Raw genomic sequence first — 23789 nt, 5'->3', positions numbered from 1 at the left:
TTCTGTCCATGCCCGTTGTTCATAGTGTGTCCCCTTAGACTTCTGCTTTACTGTGTGTGCTGTGTGGAGGCCAGAGGTCAACTTAAGTGTCTTCCTCTATCGTGCCCCACATTTTAAAAAAATTATTTTACTTTATCTTTTTAAAGTAGGATTTTGTTGGCTGGGCGGTGGTGGCGCACGCCTTTAATCCCAGCACTCAGGAGGCAGAGCCAGGCGGATCTCTGTGAGTTCGAGGCCAGCCTGGGCTACAGAGTGAGTTCCAGGAAAGGCGCAAAGCTACACAGAGAAACCCTGTCTTGAAAAACCAAAAAAAAAAAAAAAAGTAGGATTTTGTTTTCTTAAGTGTTTTCTTTATTTTTATGTGTATGTGTGTTTTGCCTGCATGTATGTCCGTGTGCATGCCTGGTGCCTGCGGAGGCCAGAAGAAGGCATCAGATCCCTGGAGCTGGAGTTACAGTTGTTGTGAGCCACCACGTGGGTGCTGGGGATGAAACCCGGGTCCTCTGCAGGAGCAGTTGGTGCTCTAACCCCCGAGCCCCTTCTCCAGCCCCTCTTTAATTGACACAGGGTCTCTCACTCACTGAACCTGGAGCTCGCTGGTGGCTGGACAGGCTGATGGACAAGCCCAGGGCCCTCCTGTCTAGACTTCTCCATGGCTGAGGTTACAGGCATGTTCTGCCATGTCTGGCTCCCACAGGGGCTGGAGATCTGCATTCCAATCTCTGTGCTTGTGGGACAGGCACTTTACCTACCCTCCACCATGCTGACATTTCCTAGTTGTCTGTGATTTGGGTTGTTTGTATGATCTGTTTTAAGAAGCTATCTTATGTTTTTTCTTTGTATTTTATGTGCAAGTGTGTGTGCCTGTGCCTGAGTATATATGTAGGCACCATGTATACAGAACCTGCAGGGATCAGAAGCCAGCGCTGGGTCACGTGAGTGCTCTAACCGGCCTGCTGTGCTGTCTCCTGGCAGGTTTCTCTAATCTGCCACGGCCGGTTAAAGGTCAGCAGACAAACCAGTTGGGACTGAATTATCCCTGTGTCAGCTCTGCTCAAAATGTAGTTTTTCTTTTTATTCTGAGTCAAGGTCTCACTCTAGAGTCTAGGCTAGCCTGGTCTTGGCTTCCTTTTTTTTATTCTGAATCAAGGTCTCACTCCATAGCCCAGGCTAGCCTGGTCCTGCCATCCTTCCCCCCTCAGCCTCCTGCACACTGGGATGACAGGCACTACCCTGTGCCCAGCTTCCTGGCGACTCTTGTCTGAGTCTGCTTGCTGAGGAGTGTGTCCCATGGTTTCAGCCTGGCATGAGGTTCCCCGGCCTCTCCCCTGACTCCATGGAGGGCTGGCAGGCCTTCTTCCTGGGTCCCATGGCATCTCCCTGTGCTGTTGCTGAAGCCTGTGCTGCCATGGGAGCTGCTTCTCGTGTTGCGGTTCAGAGCGCAGCCCCACGTTCCATCTCCACCTCACAGTCCCCTGCCCCTGCCCAGGGGACCTCAGGGCCTTTCACTGCAGGGCAGGAGGTTGGGGCCAGGGTTGTGCCCTGTGTCCCTGCTGTGCATGCTCTTCTTGGGGACTGAACCAGGAAAGCCTTTCTCACGGCCACATTGATCTCTGGTTAGTTCTGAGGTAGTCGTCCCGTGCTGTCAGCCACACGCCAGCCCAGTGAGTCCCCGTCCTGGTTTTGGCTGTGCGCCCGGAGGCTGGTTGGTCTGACAGTGAGGATGGGCAGTGTCGTCCCATCTGTCCTCAGGTCTCCTAGGTCCAGTGAGGGCACTGTCCACAGTCCCACTCAAGGAGTCACATACTCACTGCAGTTGCACACTGTATAGGGCCCACATGTTGGGTCCATAGTGGTTCTGATGCCCCAGTCCCCAGAGCCTGTTGAAATCACCCTGGCAACCTCTCATCTGTTCTCGGTCTCCCAGCAGTGGTGTGAGAAGCCCTTGGCTCTGTCTTTGCTGTGTGTGGGTCTGGGCCTGGCTTGGCAATGGATGCCATCATAAACACTTGCCACTGGGCTCCAGTTTATCAGGGCAAGATGTAGGTGAGCTGTGGTTACTCTAGGCTCCCAGACCTTACATAGGTGTGCTCTGACTCCCTTCTTTGTTGAGGGAATTCCCAGCATGGAATCCCCCACCTGAGCTGTGCACAGTGCGGTGCCCGTGGCTGTCCTCACTGCCCTGCTCTCTCAGTGTCCCTCAGTGACCACCAGTCCTTCCTCCTCCTGTCTGTTGGCTTTATTTTGGGTCAGGGCTTTGTGCGCACTGGCTGTCCTCAAGTTCTGTGTGGCCGAGGATGACTGAGCTCTCCTCATGCGTGTGCCCTGTGCTCGCTTGGATTCATCAATTTGCTCTCTTTTCTGAAAGATTGTTTATTTTTGTTTCATGTGCATGAGTGGTTGCCTGTGTGTATATCTGTGTACCATGTGTGTGCCTGTGCCTGCACAGACCAGAAGAGGGTGTTTGGTTCCTTGGAGGTGGAGTTAGTTATCAGGCAGTTTTGAGTCGTGATGTGGGTGCTGGGAATAAGTGCTCTTAATCCAAGCCACCTGTAGCCCAGGTGGTGGGTCCCTAAACTGTCTCAGGATGCTCCCACTATCACCCAGGGCCCTCTGTCCTTCTACAGTGTCTGCTGCTGTTGAGGTCTTCCTCTTGCCGTTACTTTACTGGCTCTACACACCCAAGGGCCTCCCGGCCTCAGGTCTCTTGTCCTGTCTTCCTTCAGGGTGGAGGACACTTCTCACTGGCTGCAGCAGGAGTGGGTGCTGGTGCACATTGCGGGGGCGGGGGGCACGCTAGAGGGAGAGCTTTCTCACCAGGTCTCTGGGAAGGCCCTGTGGGTGTGGGCAGAGAAGTGTAGCTGTAGCTACATGTGGCTTGGCGCTCGGACCAGATGCCACTGGGACTCAGACAGTCCCTGATGCTTTGGAAACCTGGGCACATAGCAAAACCTGGTGGCACAGGCAGCCCCAGGGGAGGGCAAGAGAAGAGCCCATAGGACACAGAGGGTGCCAAAGAGCGATGAGGAGACCGTGACAGAGCTGGGTGTATGCGTGAGCAGTTGGGAGGAGAGAAACGTTGAGAGTCTGCACAAGTGGAGAGAGGTCTGCCAGCTGTGGGCTCGTCTGCAGGCCTTTTCCTGCTCCCAGAGGGTTTGGACGGGAGCCCTGGCAGCTCACCAGCTCAGAGTGTGTCCTGTGAACAGTCCACTGCCTGTCTGCAGGAGATAAGACTGTGACACCTCATCAGAGTAGAGTCTGCAGACCTGCGCCGCAGCAGCCTTAGCGTCTCGTGCATGCGCTTCCTGGTGCCTCGTAGATGGCCAGTGTGTCTGATGTGGGGGCTGAGGGTAGAACCCGGGGCCTCTCACGTGCCCTGTTATTGAGCCCCACGCAGCCCAGGTGTGTGTTTGTGTTTGTGTCTGTCTGTCTGTGTCTGTCTCTTTCTCTGTGTGTCTGCTTGTCTCCGTGTTTGTATGTCTTTCTGTACGGTTTTCCCTCTCTGTGTATATGTATTTTACTAGTCTGTTTTGCTCAGGATTTAAATCAGCAATCAGGACAGGCCTGGCTCTTTGGCTGGGTCTCAGAGCCTCTTTCAGTCTTCCTCTCCCTCCTCTCCCCTCCCCTCCCCGCCACCTCCCACCCTCGTTCACTCTCCCTCTCAGCATTGAGTGATGTGGCTTGTCATGCAAGGGCATGATGCTGAGGAAGGCCCCGTTGTAGCATCTCTTGTGAATCTACACTTGAATCTGGGTCCTCTGTCATGTTCAGACCACACTCAGATTTACCAGACTGCTGACTGCGAGTCTGTGGACCCTAGGCTCGCAGCATACCGGGGTCTTCATGGTGGCTGCTGTTCTCTCACACCAGGGTGGAAAATGGGTTCGGGTGCTTGGGCCAGCCTGGCCCTGAGCCCTTCCTCTTGAGCTGTGTGGACTCCTGGCCTCCTTGGCACCAGCACTGGTCCGGCCAGTTGGGCAGCATTGCAGTTGACTGACGCTGAGAGGTGCTGGCTCCCTGCCCACTGTGGCGAGTACAGGTGGCTGCGGTGCACGCCCGGGAGGCTGTGGTCAAGCTGCCTGGAGTGAGGCGGCCTGGGGACTGGCTGACGGGACTGGCCCTTAGCCTCGGGGAGCTGGTTCGCACGCTGCTGGCCCTCTGTCCTGGAGTATAGGCACATCTCCACCTCTCAGATGCTGCGTCTCCCTCTGTCCTCCCCACCTGTCCTGAGTCAGCGCGGTGACTAACGTGGTAACGCGTCCCAGGCTGTTCTCCCTGTTCCTACATGGAGACCAGGGCTCAGCCGGGAAGGAGCTTGCCACACTGGCATGCGGACTTGAGCACCCTCAGGAAGAGTTGTGGGGCATGTGTCTGTAATCCCTGTGCTAGGGATGGAGACCAAGGAATCCTTGGGATGCAGGGACCAGCTAGCTGATAATTGGTAAGTTCCAGATTCAGTAAGACCCTGCCTCATAAAATAGGGTGCAGAGCAACTGAGGAAAACATTGATTTTACACACCCATGTATGTGTGTGCATGCATGCACACACGCCCAAGAACTTAGCCCTTTCCCCTGAGAGTCCTTGCTTGCCCTGTTGGGCCAGCTCTGCACAGCCCTTCCAGGCACTTCCCGAGAGTGGGTGCAGTTGGCGTGGTCCTCCTATTGGTGACTGGACGGGTGGTTCGTCCTCTTCCCTCTTCCCGGCGCTGCCTCTGAGCCCCACGCAGCCATCCAGGCCCTCCTTCAGCCATCCTTCCTCCCTGCCGAACACCCAAGGTGCCCAGTTGGTACTGTCCAGTCCCACTCCCGTGGGGTGCTGGTTCATCTAGTGCTGGGCACTGGATCCTGAGGCTTGATGGACCCCAGGGCACTGTCAGAGCTCACATCTGTGCTGTTGGCCAGCTGGCTGGGCCCAGATCCTGTGTGCACAGTAGCACAACCCCTCTTCTGTTCTCCCTTGGCCTGCTCTTGTTTCCCGGGCTACGTCCATTTTGTAGGGAATTCAGGGTGAGTGCCAGGTCATCTCCACAGTGAAGACGGGGGCCCCCTCTGTGAATGGATTGATGTCTGGGATCCTGTTAGGGGCGGCCAGGTGAGGGAGCCACTGTGAGATGCTGGCTTCTTGTAGAGGTGGCCAGACCACCTGTTGCACCTGTTCTAGCCTGTCCTGTCTTCTGCTTTGTGTTGTGGCCAGAACAGGGGGGTGGGCAGTACCCATTCATCTAGGCCAGCCTCCTCTCTGTTCCTCAGGCTATGCAGAAACCCATGTCTGAGTTTGGGGTCCCCGCCCTCACGGTTACCCTCACTCACAACTCTTAGAGACCCGTCCAGTGTCAGTTTTGCCATTAGATGAATAAGGACACCCAGGGGCCACTCTGCTGCTGTGTTAGGGTGGCACATAGCTGGCTGAGTCCCAGAGCTTACCCAGCTGCCATTGAGCAAACTGTGACCTACACATCCCTGGGAAGCCAGGGCGACCCTGTCCCCTTCCCTCACTTACTAGAGGAGCTCTTGGCAGGCTGGAGCCATGGCTGCCAGAAACGGCCACACTGGACTGCGTCCTGGCTTTCTGTGTAGTGGTTGGTTGTTTGGTAGGGTAGCTTTTGTTTTCTTGGGAGTTGAGTCTGTTGTAAATCTCATGGGTTAGCTGATGTGAAGCTCACTGTGCTTCAGTGGGTGTTAACGTTCCAGCTGCTGTCACATCTGGGAGTGGGCCCAAAGGCCTCCTGTCACTCAGAGAGGACTGGTCCTCCCTCCATCAGGGATGCTGAAGTAGCTGTGCTCTCCCGCTAAGACATCCACAGGAGTCAGAGAGAGAGGGGCTCTCGAGCCTGGCCACCACACACCCAAGAATGCCCAGCACCTGGGACTGTTGGCTGACTAGACACTCCCCACCATGAGTGGGATGGGAGACCAGAGCCTCTGGTGTTCAGCTTGGAGGTGTCCACCCTGCATGCCCAGTGCTCGTCAGCTATGGTGATGACCACTTCTCAGCAGCCGTGAGTGGCTGCAGCAGTTACAGCTCCCGAGTGGGCCTTGGGCATCTTGGATGTCAGGCCCCCCAGCTTACAGCTACCAGTGTCACAGGGCTTGGTCCTTCAGGTCTCAGCAGCCTCTGGAACTTGTAGGGACCAGGGCCATCCCTGGTTTCTTGTCCCTGGTTTCTTGTCCCTGCTCCCATCTCCTTCCCTCTGTGGGTCCTCAGGCTCGCACGGTCAAGTGCCTGTCCCTGCTGAGCCCGCTCCTGCCGAGCCGCCTTCTGGTTGCAGGGTGAGGTGGGGGGTTCGTCTCCATTTTCCTTCATGCTGCTGTCTGGTTGAAGAGGTGGTTTGCCTCCGTGGAATTGTCCTGACACCCATGTCACAAGTCACTTGTCTGCCCTGGGGATGAGGATGGGGCCGGGGATGGTATGCTCTCCTCATCCCAGTACACTCAGGAGGTGGAATCAGGAGCATTGGGAGTTCAAGGCCACCCTGGACTGTAGTTTGTTGACACAGCATCACCTGGCAGCAGTCTAGTCACCCTGAGAACGGTTCCTCGTGCCTGCTACCCACTGCACACAAAGCCTCTGGGTTTTGGTTTCTGTGGTGGTTCCCGAGGACCTCCTGTGGTAAAACCATGTGCTCAGCTTACAGGGTGGCCCTGGAGTGGGAGCAGGTCTAGGCTGAGACCTAGTAGTATGTATTTGGGGAGACAAAGGAAAGAGCCGGGAGTGCCGTGCTGTATGAGGCTTGAGGAAGAGCAGCCTCTGGTGCTCTGCACATTGATGGGCATCCCAGAGGCTCTGCGCCTTCTTGGGAGTGAAGGCCCATTGTTTCTTTTGTTTTTCGAGACGGGGTTTCTCTGTGTAGCTTTGAAGCCTGTCCTGTACAGTGCTCTGGCTTCCTGCTCACTGGTGATGGACTTCCATGTTCTGTGTTCTAGGAAGAGCCGAGGAAGGTCTGCTTCACCTACGACCTGTTCCTCAATCTGGAGGGCAACCCTCCTGTCAACCACCTGCGCTGTGAGAAGCTCACCTTCAACAACCCTACCACCGAGTTCCGCTGCAAGCTGCTCATGGCTGGCGGGGTGAGTGTACCTGCCCACCACCTCTGCTCTGTGCTTGCTGGCTGCTGGTATGGCTGGGCCTCGGTGACCCTGCACTGGTGGGACCCGCAGCAGCCCGAGGACGTGGAGGGGTCCATGGACAAGGGCAGACAACTACCGCTGGACTGGCTGCTGAAGGAGAAGGTGGCAAAGCCACCTGCAGTGACCTAAGGTCACAGGGCATGCCCAGATGCTAGGCTAGGCCTGTGATGGTCTGGCAAGGGGTGTGGGGGCATGTGGGGGTAGTTTGTATAAACATGGTAATGGTTGATGGTATGGGTGTGTGATTATGCATGGAATGTGTTGTTCTGCTGTATCGTGTATTATTTGAGGTCTCTGTATGTATGTGGTATGTGTAGTTATAGTGTGGAAGGTATGTGTCTTGTGTTGTGCCTGGTGCTCAGAGTGTATGTTTAATGTAGGGGTGTGTGTTCTTTGCAGGTTATATGTGGTACCTACTTACGACAGCGTGATGTTCTTAGCTGTGTGCACATTGTGTGTGGTATGTCGGGGCGTAAGGTAGAGATGTATGGGCTGTGTGGTGTCATTTGAGATGTGTTTGAGTGTGTGTGCGTGTGTGTCGGGGCTTGTGTGTAGTGGTCTGTGGTGTGTGTGTGTGTGTGTGTGTGTGTGAGAGAGAGAGAGAGAGAGACAGAGAGAGAGAGAGAGACAGAGAGAGAGATGTGAGGTGAGTTGTGTGAGTCTGTGTGGTATTGGAGAACTGTGGGGCTCTTTGTTGATATCTGAGTGTGTGGTTAGCCCTCCTCCCCAGGTCCATGGCAGCCAGGGTGTGTTTCTGGATCAGGTACCCTTTTCTCTTGGTTCTGTATAGCCAGGTCTCACAGGAACTGCCTTTCTCAGAATGGAAGTGGTTGTTCCCAGTCAAGGGTTTGAGTGGGTTTCGAACCCTGCATGCTGCCTACGAAGCTCCCTGCCTGCCTGCGTGGTGGTCAGGCAGTGGCAGCCTGGGATGGACTCGTAGACCTGCTGCTGCTGCTCAGCCCTCCTGGGATGGCTGAGGGTGTGTGGGTGTGTGCAGAGGCCGCTCCGCCCTGCTGCCCCACACTAGGAGCCGCGTATCCACAGCGTATGTAGGCGGCCCCAGGGCCCCAGGTCAGCTTCTTGGGAGCGTCAGTGTCTCAGGCCTCTCCAAGCCTCTCAGGTGCTGGGGGAGGTATTCCCAAGCTGTGGAGAAGGTTCTCAGGACATCACCTGCACACAGCGTAGGAGGAACAGGGGGGAGCTCTGTCCAGCCGGCCTTGAAGAGAGACTCCAGTGAGGTCCCAGAGTACTCCTAGGGACCTGGCTGGCCAGACGCTCTGCAGCCTCAGGTGGCCTGGCTATGGGACGATGGCTCTCGGGTGACTCCCAGGACCAGGTAACTGTGGCTCTGTGTTGTTGGCCTTCTGGGTTGTGAGTATCTGTGGGGTAATGCTTGTTGTCCAGAAGCTGTGGGCACTGGGGACCTGGAGATGGCGTCATGTTAGGGTCGTGTGTCCCTCAGTGGCTCCAGGATCTGTACTTGACTCTGCCCCCAGGGACGACCAGACCGTGGTCCTCACTGCTCCAGCCGGGCAGTGAGCAGTGCCCAGCTCAGGCTTAGCTACTTGTGGCCTGGGGCTGTTTGTGCCATGTAATCTGGCTCCTGTGGCAGCCGGTCTGGGCGCCATCCCTACCTGGCCTCGAGCATCTTGGCAGGGAACACAAGCTGCTGGCCCTGGAGGCCAGGCCGGCTGGCAGGTGGAAAAGAATGCAGGCTATGCAGGGCCGTCCAAGTCCATCTGCCCTGTCCTGGAGGCCGCTTCCTCACAGGACCACTGTCCTGGGGCTCGGGCCTCCCAGGTGCTTCTAGGAACTAGTGTTCCGAGCCTCCCCAGCTGGGGACACAGCCTCTGTAGGAGCCTCGCCTCTGTTGTGGTTGGGCAGGCCCCAGTGAGCAAGTCAAACCAGGGCAGGTCAATTTACTGCCCTCTTGCAGTGTGGTGTCATGTGACTGGAACATCAGCTTCCCCAGATGAAAGGTGTGCTAGGTGCAGAGCCCAGCTGCCCGGGCCGAGGTACCACCTCTTCGGCCAGCCTGAGCCCTTTTCTTGAAGCCCGTGTGCCCCTCCCCACCCCACCCGCTCCCCGTCTGCTGCCCTCCACGCGGTGTCTTGGCCTCCATCTCTGTGTGAACTTGATGTTTGGAGGCCAGTCCCAAACTGCTGCGGGTGTCTTGGGAGCTGCTGAAGCAGGGCGGCACTTCCTGGGTGTCAGGCCAGTCCTCACCCCAGCCTGGGACCTGAGCTGGCCAGTGCTTGCAGCAGCCCCAGCTCTGGCCACTTCAGCTCTTCTCTTGCCCCTTCTTGTCCTTGGTCCTGTTCTTGGCCTCTGCCTTGCTGCTCAGGCTCTGTGTGGCCAGATGCAGCCACCTGTCCCTGGAGTGAGGAAGGTTTGTCTCCAGCTGCGTCTGTGCTGATCCCTCAGAAGCCACTTGGCTACCACCAGCTTCTGCCTCTCCTGCCGTGCCTCCCCCAGCCGCCGCCTCAGCACTCAGGGCCGTCTGTGCCCCAGCTGCATCTCTTGCTTTGCCACAGGCTCTGAATCTTCTTCGCCAGGGCTCCAGTCTGCTGGCCAGAGTCCATCCTGAAGGCCTTGAGGCCGTCTTGGTCCCCTGCTGCTCTCCATCACAAGGACAAACCTGTGACTCTTCTGGGCAGCTGGCCTCCGGCTCCCTTCTCCCTCCCCAGGAGGCCAGCTCCACGGCCGCCAGCCCATCATCGCCTGGCGCCTGTGGATAACCTCTGTCTCTTCTTTGTCACTAGGTGATGGTAATGCCCGAAGGAGCGGACACGGTGTCCAGGCCCAGCCCCGACTACCCCATGTTACCCACAATTCCACTCTCTGCCTTCTCTGACCCCAAGAAGAACAAACCGTCCCACGGCTCCAAGGTTAGTGAGGTGGAAGGCCAGCGTTGCGGAGCATGGGCCTGGCACTGGCCACTGCAGGCCATTGCCACCATCTGCTGAGCCCGGCCCTGCACACTGCCGCCTGCACCCGAGCCTCTGCTCCTCCTTGTCGCTTTGCTAGCTAGCGTGGCAAGGAGTAGTGCCTGTGATCGGCTGCTTACCCTGCGCCCTGCGCCTCTTGAGTCGGGCCTCCTGGGCCTCTTTGCCGTCCAGCGGTCATTTGCCTCTGGTAACTGGGCAGGGCATTTCCATCAGTGGTCCCTTGGCTACCTTCTCGGTTCCAGCAAAGCCAGGCCAAACCTGCCCGTGCCACTTCAGGTCTGCTGGTCAGCAGTGCTGGCATGGAGCCAGTTTGGGGGATGCTGGGAGTAGTGTGCGTGAGACTGAGCTGACTTTCAAGGACACACGCTTCATCTCGTCACTCAGCCCTCCGGAACGTTCTCACTGGGCCTCCTGGAGCAGCCCCCCAGCCCCAAGCTGGCCAGTGCTGTCAGCACCACCATGACATCTGAACCCAGAACCCCGGGCCCGTCCCTCACCACATGGGGCTTGGCCCTCTTGGGACCCTCGCTGGGTGACTGCTGACCTTGTGTGTGTCCTTCATTCGGCTTTCTTGCTTCACTTGCCTATAGGGCATTATCAGCGGGGCATCCCCGTGAGACTCGAGCACCCTTGGGCCATCTTATCCATGGGCACCACAGGAAGAGACGCAAGCACCAGGGCAGGCTGCTTCCAGCTCTTTCCATAAGGCTAGTAGGCCTGTGGCATCCTCAGGCTGGTCAGCATCTTGGAGTCCTGACAGGGTCCTGATGTCACCCCCACTGACCTTTGGGGTTGGAGGAGAGGCCAGGCTTTGCTAGGACTTGGGGCTTCTCCCCAGCCGTTGTCTGGAGTCGGCGGAAGCCTGAGGCTGAGGGCGCTCTGTCTCGGGGGCAGGTCCTTCCTGGTGCTAAGCCTTCTCTAGCCACTGCTGTGGGCGCCGCGCTGGGCCGCAGATTGCTAGGCAGCAGTTTCTTGTCTTTGGAGGACTCTCTCAGAAGCCCCGCCTTAGAGCGGTCCAGACCTGAGTGTCAGCCCGGGGCTGGCCTGGCTGAGCAGACTCCGGTGGCCTGCGGCAGGAGCCAGGCCACCCAGCCTTGTCCCTGGAGGCACCGATTGTGTCACCCTGATGGGCACCAGGCCACAAGCCTTGGCAGCCTCTCTGAAGTGCACTTCTTTACTGCTGAGGGGAAAGGGCAGCGTCGAGCCTGTGACGGTCCCCTCCTCACCGACTGCTTTCACAGTGTTTGAGGTTGGGTCTCACTGTGGAGCGCTAGTTGGTCTGAAACTCCATAGTTGCCCAGGCATGGCCCAAGAAAGTGGCTTTTGTCAACCACGCACAGCTGTGGGCACATTCTCATCAGCCACTCTTGCCCCACACCCCTGCAGGCTTGTCCTCTGCAAGAAAGGGTGAGGACTGCACCCTTCGCGTCTCTTGCCTCCCTTGTCGTTTGCTGGGGCACAGTCCTCCCACCCCCAGTTGCTCTGGTGCACTCATCGCCAGGCCTCATGCCGGCCTCAGTGTTGTCAGGTCTGTGGGAACATGGCCAGCGGCATGGGCCACAGTCCTGAGGCAGCTTTCTCTGTCCCTAGACATCTGAGTGGTCCAAACGTGCTGCAGAGCCCTTCTTGCCAGGTGCTCACCCCACCAGCTTGGTGTCCTTTGTGCTCCTTTTAGAAATACCTGGGTCCTGGGGTCTGGCCTGCCTGGGAAGAGCTGGCACCTGGCAGGCTCTGAGCTGTCTGCCTGGCCACGGCCGTACCTGCCTGAGAGGAGGTTAGAACTGGTGGAGGCATGGATTGAGCACTCCAGAATGGTCTCGGTGACTGGGTGTGGAGAGGGTGTAAGGGAGTACTGCCTGTCGGGCCGCGACCCTGCTGACAGTCATCATGGGCACTGGCCTCTTTTCTGGGCCCTCACTCTGTGAGGTAGGCACTCCTTCCCACATTTAGAGAGAACATGGGTGCAGGACAGGACTGCTCTGCCTGGGTGGGGGCCTATGCCTGTCAGCCTGAGCCCTCTGGCCTCCTAGCTCTAGCTTTAGAAGAACCACCTGGCTTGTCTGCCTTGTGCTATGCCCACCCTGTCAGCTTGGAGGTGCTGGCTGCCCAGCTCAGCTCCAGGATGGATTTCGAGCTCCGAGGACGTGGACTAGGGCCTTGAGAGAGACTGACTACACCTTCCAGTCGGTGCGCCTCAGTCTCCCAGACGGGGGTAGCTGCAGGCGCTGGTGGCCGTGGTGGCCCCCAGGTTTGTGGGCATGGCTCTGCTGTGTCTGTCGGCTGCATCCTTTTACTCTGCAGATTCTCTCTACACAAACAGGCACTTCAGCCTTTGCCCGGCCAGGGTGGCCAAGTCCGGCAGCCCCCCGGTGCTGCTAACGCGTCTCCCTCACCTTCCCTGCTTGGCCTTGCAGGATGCCAACAAGGAGAGTGGCAAGGCGTCCAAGCCGCACAAGGTGGCCAGGGAGCACCGCGAGCGGCCACGCAAGGACTCAGAGAGCAGGAGCTGCTCCAAGGAGCCGGAGCGCGAGCCCAAGAGCGCCAAGGACGCTGCGCGCAAACTGCCCAAGGAGGAAAGGCCCCGGCACCCAAGGCTGCTTTCAAGGAACCCAAAATGGCCCTAAAGGAGGCGAAGCTGGAAAGCCTGTCCCCCAAGGGGGCGTCCCAGCCCCCTACCCTGCCCAAGGCCTCCAGCAAGCGGCCCGCTGCCACGGACTCACCGAAGCCCAGTGCCAAAAAGCCTAAGAAGAGCGGGTCGAAGGGGGCTCGGCGTGCCCCCGGCACCTCGCCCCGCGCCTCCTCCTCCTCCTTCTCCGACAAGAAGGTGGCCAGGGACAAGAGCAGCAGCAAAGGTGACAAGGGGAAGGCAGAGAGTGAGTCTCGGGAGGCCAAGCGGACCCAGCAGGCTGAAGACTCAAACTCAGAGGATGAGGCCTCCTTCCGGTCAGAGGTGAGCAGGTGGTGCTGGGGGCCCCTTTCCAGGCTGCTGTCTCCCCTGCACCAGCTCTCCCCTGCCCACGCAGTAGTCACTGAGGTCCCTAGGTGGTATGGGCCATGTGGTTCAGAGCCCAGCCCTGGTGCCACCCACTGGACAGGCTGTGGCTTTGGTGGCTAGCCAGACGACTTCAAGATCAACCAGACCGTTCACCCTCTGAGATCTTGCCTTCCTGGTGGATCTTGGCCCTGCTCTCCCATCAGGAGGACATGTGATGGCCACAGAGCCACCTAGAGCTCTTTCTCTGGGGGCCTCCTCTAGCCCGCACCTGCCCCACGCAGCAGGGTGCACGTGCGGTCTACCCATTCCTGGGCACTGCCTGCCTGTGTCAGGGCCGTGGGCTCCTAGCTGTAGAGATGAGTGCTCTGTCCCCTGGAGTTCTGCCTGCTGAGTGCTGGTCACCTCCCACAGTCCTTAGAGAAATGTCTCGGTTCTGTGGAGCCAGGGCAGAGCAGCCTGTCAGTAGCTTAGGCTCGTCTCTGAAGGCGAGCACTGGGTTGTGTGAGACTACCTCAGGAGCCAGGGCTCAGCCTCTGCTGTGTGAAAGTGTCTCTGTGTGGTGAAACACCCTCCTCCCAGGTGCCAAGACAGGGCACTTAGGGCAGCTGTGGAGCCAGCCAGGCCTGAGCTGTGGACTGGTGTTCTGGCCCCAGGCAGGGAGCTCACGGACACTCTGTGGGCACTTCCGTCTCCTGAGGCCACTGCTGAGTGTAGATAGCATGTGACCCAGGAGCACCCCGTCAGAGTGGCTGCCGCAGCCACGGGGGCCTGGGCCGAGTGTAGTCTCCCGGGGGAAGAGATGGGCAGCTCTGAGCAACAGCTGCCGTTGTAAGCTTGGTGGCCTCGCCACTGTGCTTGTCCCTGCTGTCCACACCCCAGGCCTTCCCACCGAGGGCCATGTGGGAAGTGTGGGTGCAGTAGGGCTTCGGTCAGGCCCATTGGGCACCGCCTGGGCCTCTCTGGTCAGAAGTTTCCAGATCTGGTAGTCTCTGCTCCTAGGGTCTCTGTGGTAAGAAAGTACCAGGAGGCCTACAGGCCACCACAAGCCCAGAGGCCTTAGAGTGCACCTCTCCCCACCAGCTCCTGGCCTGTGCCTAAGCCTAATAGGTAGGACATCCATCCGTGGCCTGCAAGGCTGCTCCCTTAGAGGTGGGGAAATTGAGGCTGGACACTAGAGCCTGCCCTGCCTGGAGCAATGCCCGCCCGCCGGCAGCCATCTTTCTGCATTTGGCTGCCCAGGGAAAACAAACGGGGTTGGGTGTATGCAGGGAGGGTACCCTGGCCCCGGCCCAGGCTGTGAAGTCACACTCGGAGAGCCTCACGCAGACAGCAGTCGTGGTGGCTGGTGCGTTCCTTCGGACTCGCACCGGCCAGTGGAAGGGGGGTGAGGAGAGGCCTAGCAGGCACACCGAGGCTCCCGTGGGCCCGCTGCAGTGAGCCCTGAGCAGGCAGGGGCCTTTCTGCATGCCTTCGGCAGACTATGCACTGCCCTGTCCCATATTTGGGGCAGAGATGAGGGCTACTCAGCTCTGGGTCCTGTGTTCTACCATGACAGGTGTGTTCTGTTCCCACACTCATCCTTTGACCAGGGGAGGGACAGGGCCCAGACTTCAGAAGATGTGCTTCCTCCCGTGGCTAGCCTCCTGCTGGTGTCTGCAGTAACTGGTCTGTCCCTGCCCATGAGCCTGTGTCAAGATCACCCCCACACCACACACCACATTGCACACTGCAGACCTCACACTGCAGACCACACCTTACCGCACACACCATGCCTGCCCCTCCCAGCAGTCACTAAAGGACTCACATAGTGGCGGCCACTTGCCTTGTCATGTCCTGGATGTCACTGCCCCCTGGTGGCCAAGTCCACCCCTGTGCAGCCCCAGGAAGACCAGGCAAGGTGTGCCTTGCTCCAGGGTGCTTGTGACACACAACTCCACTGTCACTGCTGTGCACCTAGTGGGTGGTGGTGAGGCTCGGGCAGGGTCTGGACATTTGGTCACTGTCCCTGAGCCCCGGGGAAGCGTATGCTCCCTGCACCTTGAGGTTGGATGGCTGCTTCACTGCCTCTCCTCCAACTTGCAAGATGACAGTCTCTTCTCTCCCTCTGTGCTGGCCCTGGCATGGGCTGAAGTCGGCCCAGTCAAGCCCAGCTAACGCCAGCTCCAGCTCTGACTCCAGCTCCGACTCAGACTTTGAGCCGTCTCAGAACCACAGCCAAGGTGGGTCTGGAGGGGAGGTGGAGCTGGTGGACGGGGTGGAGGCAGGTAGAGGAGGGTGGGGATGGGGCAGTAGGCTCAGCCTAGGGAAGAGCAGCCTGGGAGAGACGTGGCTCCTGAGTGACGGGCCGGGGCTGCTTGTTGCTTCAGAAAGACTGAGCCTGGCCTTGCGCTCTTGGGTCAGACCCTCCTTTGGGCTGGTGTCCCTTCTCCCTGGGCTGAACTTAGTGCCCATGAGGCAGGGGAGGCCCATGCTGTCAGCCAGGACACAGTTCTTGGTGGTCTGGGGATTGGTAGACAAGTGGCTGTGCTCACCAGCGGCCAGGTCACTCCCTGGGGCCCACAGGCCTGGAGCCAGAGAGGTGCTCCCTCCTGAGGGATGGTCACTCAGCCTCGCAGGCCCAGCCTGTCCTGTCCTGTCAGGTCGGTCTCTGTGTGTTAGGCCAGGCTGCTCCGGTGGGCCTTCCCAGGGAGGGCATTTGGGCTGGCTTCTCTATCCTGCCTCAGGAGCCCAGGCAGGCTGTGGGATCAGGACCAAGCACGGCCAAGCTGCCAGATGAGCCTGCCTCCCATGGTGGCAGCCACCTTTGGAACAGAAGCTTGGCTGGGGGATGGGGTCCTTGAAGCCCATACTCTGCAAGGTTCTTACCCACTGGTTAGGGAGGGAACCAGCTGAATCGGCATCATGTGACCAAGGTAATTGAAGGCTTTGTGTCCCTCTGTTGCCTTGGCAACAGGAATATAAACCAAGATGCCGTCTGTAGGGGACTGGAACTGGGTGCCTCTGGAGGAAGGGAAGACAGTGGATACAGGGCAGGCTTTCTGAGGCACTGGACACCCTCAGAAAAGGGTGCAGGCTGGGTGGGGTGTAGTCCCAGGCAGAGCAGAGGGGCCAGCTGGGGGTTTTGACCTTTGGCTGCTGTGATGGAGGGGTCTTGCAGGCCAGTCGCAGACCAGGAGCCTCAGGCCTGTGAGGAAGGCCAGGAAGGTAGGTGTAGGGGACCCTGCTGCAGGCCAGAGGGACCCTATAGGTGGTGATGAGTCTGGGGTGGCCCTGGGGAGGCTGCCAGAGGCTCAGCTCTCCCCTGTTTGCCCCAAGGCCCCCTGCGCTCCATGGTGGAGGATCTGCAGTCTGAGGAGTCAGATGAGGATGACTCATCATCGGGAGAGGAGACCACTGTCAAGGCCAACCCAGGCCGAGAGTCCCGGTGAGTGGGCAGTGCAGTCCTCAGGGCCTGGTGGGTAGAGGAGGAGGCCCAAGTGTTAGGTCTTCACTGTCAGGCCAGGCTGAGGCACTCCGGAGCTGGCGAGGCTGTCTTTTTCATAATGGCCTTAGATGGCATCCACCACCCTGGCTTAAGGTTGGCTGTCTGTGGGAGAGCTGGGCATAGCAGAGGTGTGCTGGAGAGTGGGAGGCATGGGTCCCCGGGTGAGACAGGGACAGGGCAGGGCAGGGCAGCCTTCGCTTGTGGTGAGCATGTCCCTACCCCGGGTCCCTGGAATAGGAGAGCTACCTGGGGTCTCCTTCCCAGACCTCCGACAGGCTGAACAGTGGGCAGTGACAGGCAGAGCTGGGGAGGGCACAGCGACCCAGGGCTCCAGTGGCCCTGCTTTAGGGTCGTGTACCCAAGAGTTCACTGTAGAGAGGTCCTGGGAAGTCTGACACATGCTGGCGATGGTCCCTCCCTGTCATCCAGGGCTGCAGCCTTTGCCTGTCCACAGTGAGTCAAGCCCTGCCCACCCACGGGGCACCATACACCCAAGAGCCATGAGATTCAGGCCTGGCTCTCAAGGATCTGGCCTCTGCTTACAGGAGGACCTGACCCTTTGAGAAAGGGGGAAGCAGATTCTTGAGAGTCACACAGTCCCATCCAAAGGGTCATAGTTGTGTGGCTGTCCTGTGGAGACATCATCTTGAGTGTGTCTGAGGGGCTGGGGTTGTCCCTGTTGTCAGGGAGGGCCACACACAGGGCCGGCAGGCTCCATGTCTTGCCTTGCCTAAGGAGGGCTGAGCTCCAGCATCCCCAGGTACTGGGGTATTGAGTACAGAAAGTGGCAGAAGTGACGGGATCCTGAGGCTGTGGTTGCCTGGTAACAGCCTGGCCTGGAGCCCAGCATGCGGCCTCAGCAGGAGCCCTGGGCAGAACCAGCTGGGGGCTGAAGGAGGAAGTGCCGTCCTGGTAGATGGTTCAGTGGGTAAAGTCACCTGTCACCAGGCCTGAGGACCTGGGTTTGACCTCAGAGCCCACACGGTGCAAGAAGAACTAATGTTGGGGCCTATTGGAGCCAAGGAGTGCTGTCGAGTGAGTCAGGAGACTGCTGTGGCCACCATGCTAGCCTGGGGCCTTCAAGGCGCTTCCCGCATACCCTGTCACTGATACAATCGAACCAGGAGTGGATTGGGAAGTGTTGTCTAGCCAGTGAGACCTGCCGGCGCCATGTGATTCAGGGTCGTTACCCACTGTGGGCTAAGGGTGTCTGTCCCTTGGACACTCAGGTTGGACAGCGTTCTTTGTGACCTTTGCCCAGCCCGCTTTACAGCAGGACTGGCGGGGGCTGAGACCTGCTCCAGGGCCTTGGCCGGCGCCACACACGCCTGCTGAGGTGGGGGAGCGGAGCCGGTCACTGCAGTGTTCAGGGTCAGCGTGGGGTCTCATGCGGCAGCCAGGGTAGGTCAGACAGCCTGGGGCCAGCGCTGGGTGCAGGCAGGGCAGCCCGAGCAGAGGCCCCTCCTCCAGTGTGCGTGGTCTGAGTCGGCTCCTCCTCACGCCACCGCCCTCTAGACTGAGCTTCAGCGACAGCGAGAGCGACAACAGCGCTGACTCCTGCCTGCCTGGCCGCGAGCCCCCGCCCCAGAAGCCACCCCCTCCCAGCAGCAAGGTGAGTGGGGCCGGGCTCTGAGCCGGGCTCGGTGGCCATCCTGGAGGGTGGCGGGGGCCGTGCTGGAGCTCACAGGTCTGGGGTCCCCGCAGGTGTCCGGCCGGAGGAGCCCCGAGCCCTGCAGCAAACCGGAAAAGATTCTGAAGAAGGCGACCTACGACAAGGTGGGGGTGTCTGGGCCTCTGTGGGCGTGGGTGTGGGGGGGGCCTTGAGCTGTGCTGCACCCGAGTGCCCCGGCCCATTGCCACGCTTGTGCTCAGGCTTACACGGACGAGCTGGTGGAGCTGCACCGGAGGCTGATGGCCCTGCGCGAGCGCAACGTGCTGCAGCAGGTACTGCGCCCTCCACCCCCAGGCCTGGGCACGGGCCTCCAGCTCCGTTCCTGAGTCCACCAAACCCACCTTACAGATCGTCAACCTGATCGAGGAGACCGGCCACTTCAACGTCACCAACACCACCTTCGACTTTGACCTTTTCTCCTTGGACGAGAGCACCGTTCGCAAGCTGCAGAGCTGCCTGGAGGCCGTGGCCACATGACCCCGGCCGCCACTGTGGAGCCACGGTGGGCATGGGCACGGGAGGGGCTGGGCATGAGGGCTGGCCCGCCATGGCTCCCGCTCCCGGTACCACCCCCAGCTCGCCATGGTGCCCCGGTGCCCCTCGGTGGTTGGTGATGAAGGGGCTGCGGGCCACACTTCCACAGGAGGGGGTGACACAGGACACATGTGGCCTGCCGCCCCTCCTTCATTCTGCCAGTTTTCCACTGTGGGTGGGGCTGAGTGGCAGGTCACTGCCTGGGCCCCTCCCAGTGGCTAGGGTGAACACAGTCTTCCATGCGGTTCACAGGCCGCCCTCCGCTGGCCTGCCTCCTAGCCTCGAGGTCTGTCAGCATGGCCAGGGCTGGCCATGGACACCTGGCTCTGCCTGGCAGACGCCTGTGCTGGTGTCCTGTCAAGCAGCCTTGTGTATTGTGTATGTTCCGGGTGTGTCCAGCAGCTGGGGAGGCTCATGCCAACCCCTGCTGGAGGCACGGAGGATCTCCCCTCTAGATCCCAGGATGCCACTGCCTCTCGTGGCCCCAGGCCAGTGAACACTATGATGGGCACCAGTTTTGGGTCCCCAAGGACCACCTCTGTAGCCATGTGCCAGCCAAGCACCCACAGTTCCCAGGCTGGCTGTGCTTGAGCTCCTGGGTCACCATCCCCATGGGCCGCCGCCTCTGCTCTCTCGCTGATCAAGTCTTTGAACTTTGAAAACATCAGCTTTTGCCAAATATGATAGGACGGTGTGTGTGAGGCAGGCCCAGCCCCAGACTGCCTCTGTCTCCGACCACATGGCCTCTGCCTCCACAGTGGGCCCCGAGAGGCTTTGGCCCTGCGCCCTATAAACTGCCAAGGGCCGAGCCAGCCCCTCCCATGCCTGAGCCTGGAGTCCCCCCCCCCCCCCCAGTCGTGTCAGTGTTTGTGCCCCAGCCCAGGTGTTTGAAAGAGGCCTCAGCCCAGCTGGCTCACAGCGCCGGCCGCTCTGATGTTGCTTCCTCCCCAGTGTGGGTTCACCCTGGAGGCCTGGCCTCCCAGCTCCTCTCCCTGTCAGGAAGATCCCAGCCTCTAAGGCTTCCCTTACCCCCGGGAAAGGAGAGGCCTCCCCCTGCAGCCCCCTCCCCATTCCCACTCCCTCCATCTGAGAGGAAGCAGGGTTTGGGCTCCACACCTCTTCCCAGACAGGCCGACAATACTCTCCACCAGGCGTTTTGTAGCCTCGAAGCCTTTGGTCAGAAGGCCCTGGCATCGTGGCAGCCGTTGGCATCCACATGGAGTGCGCCAGGGTCCCAAACAGCCTCAGCCCAGGGTGCTGTTCTTCCTCTTGCGGTCGCCAGTGGCCCAGCCCTCCTGCTGCCCTGGGCCTTGGTGTCCAGTCCTTCCAGATGCTTCCAAGGCCCTCCTGGAAGCACCCATCTCAGTTACCTCCTCTGGCCGGAAGGTCACACCACTGTCCTCCAGAGCCACTCTGGGGCCCATGCTGGCTGTCTGGAAGCCTAAAGCAGTAGCTTGCATCCAGAGCCCTGAGGGCTCTAGGGACTAGTCCATAGGAAGGGGTGGCACCAGGACTGCCCCCAGTGGGTCCCCATGCTGCAGCCTCCTGAACCAGCTCACAACACTGGGTGCAAAGGTATCGGATACCTGTCCCTCCCCAGGGCTTCACAAGACGTGTCTCCAGGAATAGACGCGTCAACGGCCCAGACGAGCCCTGGACAGAGGGACAAAGAGAGCCGTGTTTGTAATGAGCTACAGGGCTGTTTGTCCCGCATTTTAAACTTTTTGTTAAATTGTGAAATTATGGAGGAGTTTTATAGAAAATAAAGTGAGATGGGAGCAGTGGGTGGCCCACCTTTGATTCAGTCCGGAGTAGCCCACACTGGGCCACAATCGTGCCATTCCCTTGGGTGCAGCTGCTGAGGGCTGGTTACAAATAGCCTGTCGTCGCAGAGGGGTGGAAGGGCCAGCAGGAGGTTAGAGGTGGAGTGGAAGGTACCCTTTGCAGGGACTCCCAAGTGCTTGTCTCCCAGTTCCTGCACCTTGGCAGAGCCTGTGAGCCGCCTCTAGTGTCCCCTCGCTGCGCCCATTTTCACAGACTTGAGCTCTACCCAGAGAGTCAGGAACGTCGTGGCACACACAAGCCCACACCCTCAGCTACCATGCCCTCGGGGCAGCCACCTCGAGTCTTGTTAGCAGGTGGCAGCTGGGGACTCCTGCATCAGTGGAGATGAACTCTCCTCGGGCCTCTAGGGCTCGTCACTACCGCTTGGCTCACCGGGGCACTGCCTGCCAGACCCTGTCACACTGCCCACTCTCCAGTGCTCGCCGTCACCCTCAGGTGGCAGGAGCCTGCAGAGATTCGTAGGCGACCCCAAACTTTGAGGGCTAGGAGACATGTAGAGAAAACTGCTGCGTGGGCCTGGGGACCTGGGCTCCATTGCAGAATCCACAGCCAAGTATGTAACTCTGTGAGTGTGTGTGTGTGTGTGTGTGTGTGTGTGTGTGTGTGTGTGTGTTGGGAGGTGCTAGTGGGGGCCAGAAGACAGGTCCCCTGGGGCTAGAGTTGCAGGTCATTGTGAGCTGCGTGATGTGTTAGGAACCGAACGTGGATGTGCATCTGGATCGAGGGAGAGTAGCGAGCACTCATCACCACTGAGCCCTCCCCACCCCTAAACTCACCCCCCACCCCACCCCCGCTGCAAGCAAGGAAGCAAGGGGAGGCTCGCCGGGGCTCACGGACAGCCGGTGAGGTCTGTGACTGTTTCCAGGTTCAGTAAGGTGCTGTTGTATTTAAAGCAAAAAAACAAAAGATTGAGGACAGTTCCCAAGGGGGAACAAAGGTTTGATACCTGGTTTCCACCGGCATACTTGTGCATACAGTTTTTATTAAGAACGTATGCGCATAAAATTTGAATTCACTAAACTTATCAGAGTTTGTTGGAAATTTGGATCACTGAATCCGGTCTTTCTATGACTAATTACCTGAGACTGGGTAGTTTATAAAGAAGGAAAGGTCTTGTGGCTTGCAGTTGAGAAAGTGAGCTCCAGTCAGGCCGCTGCATCAGCTTGGCTCCTGTTACATTCCATGCGTGGCTGGAGAGCAGGTGCATGCATGAAGAGAAAGGTCTGAGTTCCCATAACACAACTACCACAAAAGCCACTCGTGAGGGCTCTGGCCCCAGAACCCCCAAACCTCCCCACAGCCATGGAGGACCAAGCTCTACAAGAGTGTCACTAAAAAATAAAATTTAAAAAAAAAAGTGTCCCTGAGGACAGACCATGTTCAAACTGCAGACTGCCTCCCTCTGACCTAGCAGTCATTCTTTGTTACAGTAGTTTGGTTTTGAGACAGTGTTGTGAAGTCCGGACTGGCCTTGAACTCCTGATCCTCCTGCCTCTAGACTGAATGCTAGACTGACAAGTGTGCACCCCTACACTGGTCTGCGTGGTCCTGGGGATGGGAGTGCAGGGCTCTGCACACACCAGATGAGGGCAGCGCCCATGGTAGTGTTTGCTAGGCTGACGTTCTCATGAGAGCATGATTATGTCCCTGGAGGTAATTACTCCACCCTCCCCGGCCTCACTCTGTTCGTCCTTGTGTGTTCCTGCCAGTGTCACCTACCTTAGGACACAGCTGCAGGACCATCCCAGAATGACACTATGCGGTTTGGACTGTCGTAACCTCTCCTTGAAATCTTGTCAGCCTCAAGTGTTTTCTTCCAGTGGCAGTGTGAACCAGAGGTCTCCCTGCCTGATGCTGGTCTGGACAGCCGCAGTTGTCTGTGTCCACCATCATCTCCACCCAGACAGATACAAGAACTGTCCATACTCAGCCTTTTTTCTCCTGAAGAGCCACACTGGGAGCCAGAAACGTGATCCGTGTGCTTTGGTAGTTACAACTTCCTGGGTAACTTGGGTACCTTCCTGGGTAGCTTAAGTCAGGGAGGTTGCTGGGGTACTTGGACTGTGTCCGTTCCAAAGCAATGTCCCTGGAGGCCCCTGCAGCCTCCCCCTCCCCCAGCAGTCGTGACTGGTAACGTGTGGACACTGCCTCAGGAAACTTGTTTCTTCCAGAACCTTCTGAGTATCATTTCTTCCTGCATTTTAATGAGCCTTACAGGACACCCAGGTGGTACGCTCCGTTCCTCTGTTTCAAATTCTGTGCACAGGCTGCCTCAGCTGACAGGACGTCCCCTGTGGTCCCTTCTACCCCCATCAGAGCTTGCTCATCTATGTGTCCCCAGGGCTACTCCAGCACATGCCTTTAATCCCAGCACTAATGAGGCAGAGACAGATCTGTGGGTTTGAAGCCAGCCTGGTCTACAGAGCAAGTTCAAGGGCAGCTTGGACTACACAGAGAAACCCTGTCTCTGAAAAACGAACAACGAACAAAGAGTTCAAGCTCATCGCTGTAGTTTGAGGTGTTGAGACCCTAGGTGGGGGTGGGGTCGGTCCCAGCTGGTTCTGGTGAAGACCGCATGAGATCTGAGTCTGCCCACTAAGTTCCATGCCAGCGGCTGCTCTCAGGTCCCTTTGTTGGCCTTGATTGCACCAGCTGGGAGCATTTGCACCACCCCTAAGGAGAACTGTCTCAGCAGTTCCTCAGTTTCTCATTTAGTACAATGTATAAGTGGGTTGGGGAAGTGGCTCAGTGGTTAGGGCTGACTGCTATGTTTACTTGCCAGCATCCCATGTGGCAGCTCACAACCCTTTACAACTCCAGCTTCAGCCTAGAATCCCTGGTGAGGGGCTGGGGGCGTGGTCAGGGTGGAGCCCTGCCTAGAATCCCCAGTGAGGGGCTGGGGGCGTGGTCAGGAGTGAAGCCCCGCCTAGAATCCCCAGTGAGGGTCTGGGGGCGTGGTCAGGAGTGAAGCCCCGCCTAGAATCCCCCAGTGAGGGGCTGGGGGCGTGGTCAGGGTGGAGCCCCGCCTAGAATCCCCCAGTGAGGGGCTGTGGGCGTGGTCAGGGTAGAGCCCCGCCTAGAATCCCCCAGTGAGGGGCTGGGGGCGTGGCTAAGAACTACCCTAGTGTAGGACATGGGCTCCAGACTACAACAAAAAGAAAGTGTAGTTTTCAACATAAGAAT

At 58.7% G+C, this 23789-nt stretch overlaps 1 protein-coding gene across 1 annotated transcript in view; it reads left to right on the top strand.

The window, feature by feature from the left end:
* Positions 1 to 20545, top strand: part of Mllt1 (MLLT1 super elongation complex subunit) — a 44243-nt gene extending 23698 nt beyond the window's left edge. Inside the window, 10 exon segments of the mRNA XM_028863149.2 lie at positions 6925 to 7068; positions 9891 to 10016; positions 12491 to 12647; positions 12650 to 13026; positions 15203 to 15290; positions 16387 to 16495; positions 18071 to 18167; positions 18260 to 18331; positions 18428 to 18499; positions 18576 to 20545. Of these exon segments, the coding sequence (XP_028718982.1) occupies positions 6925 to 7068; positions 9891 to 10016; positions 12491 to 12647; positions 12650 to 13026; positions 15203 to 15290; positions 16387 to 16495; positions 18071 to 18167; positions 18260 to 18331; positions 18428 to 18499; positions 18576 to 18704 (1371 nt within the window). The 3' untranslated portion in view covers positions 18705 to 20545.
* Positions 20546 to 23789: the final 3244 nt, after the last annotated feature.

The sequence above is a fragment of the Peromyscus leucopus genome, chromosome 22 (genome assembly GCF_004664715.2).
Source record: "Peromyscus leucopus breed LL Stock chromosome 22, UCI_PerLeu_2.1, whole genome shotgun sequence".
Lineage (NCBI taxonomy): Eukaryota > Metazoa > Chordata > Mammalia > Rodentia > Cricetidae > Peromyscus > Peromyscus leucopus.
This window is presented reverse-complemented; position numbering and strand designations above follow the sequence as displayed.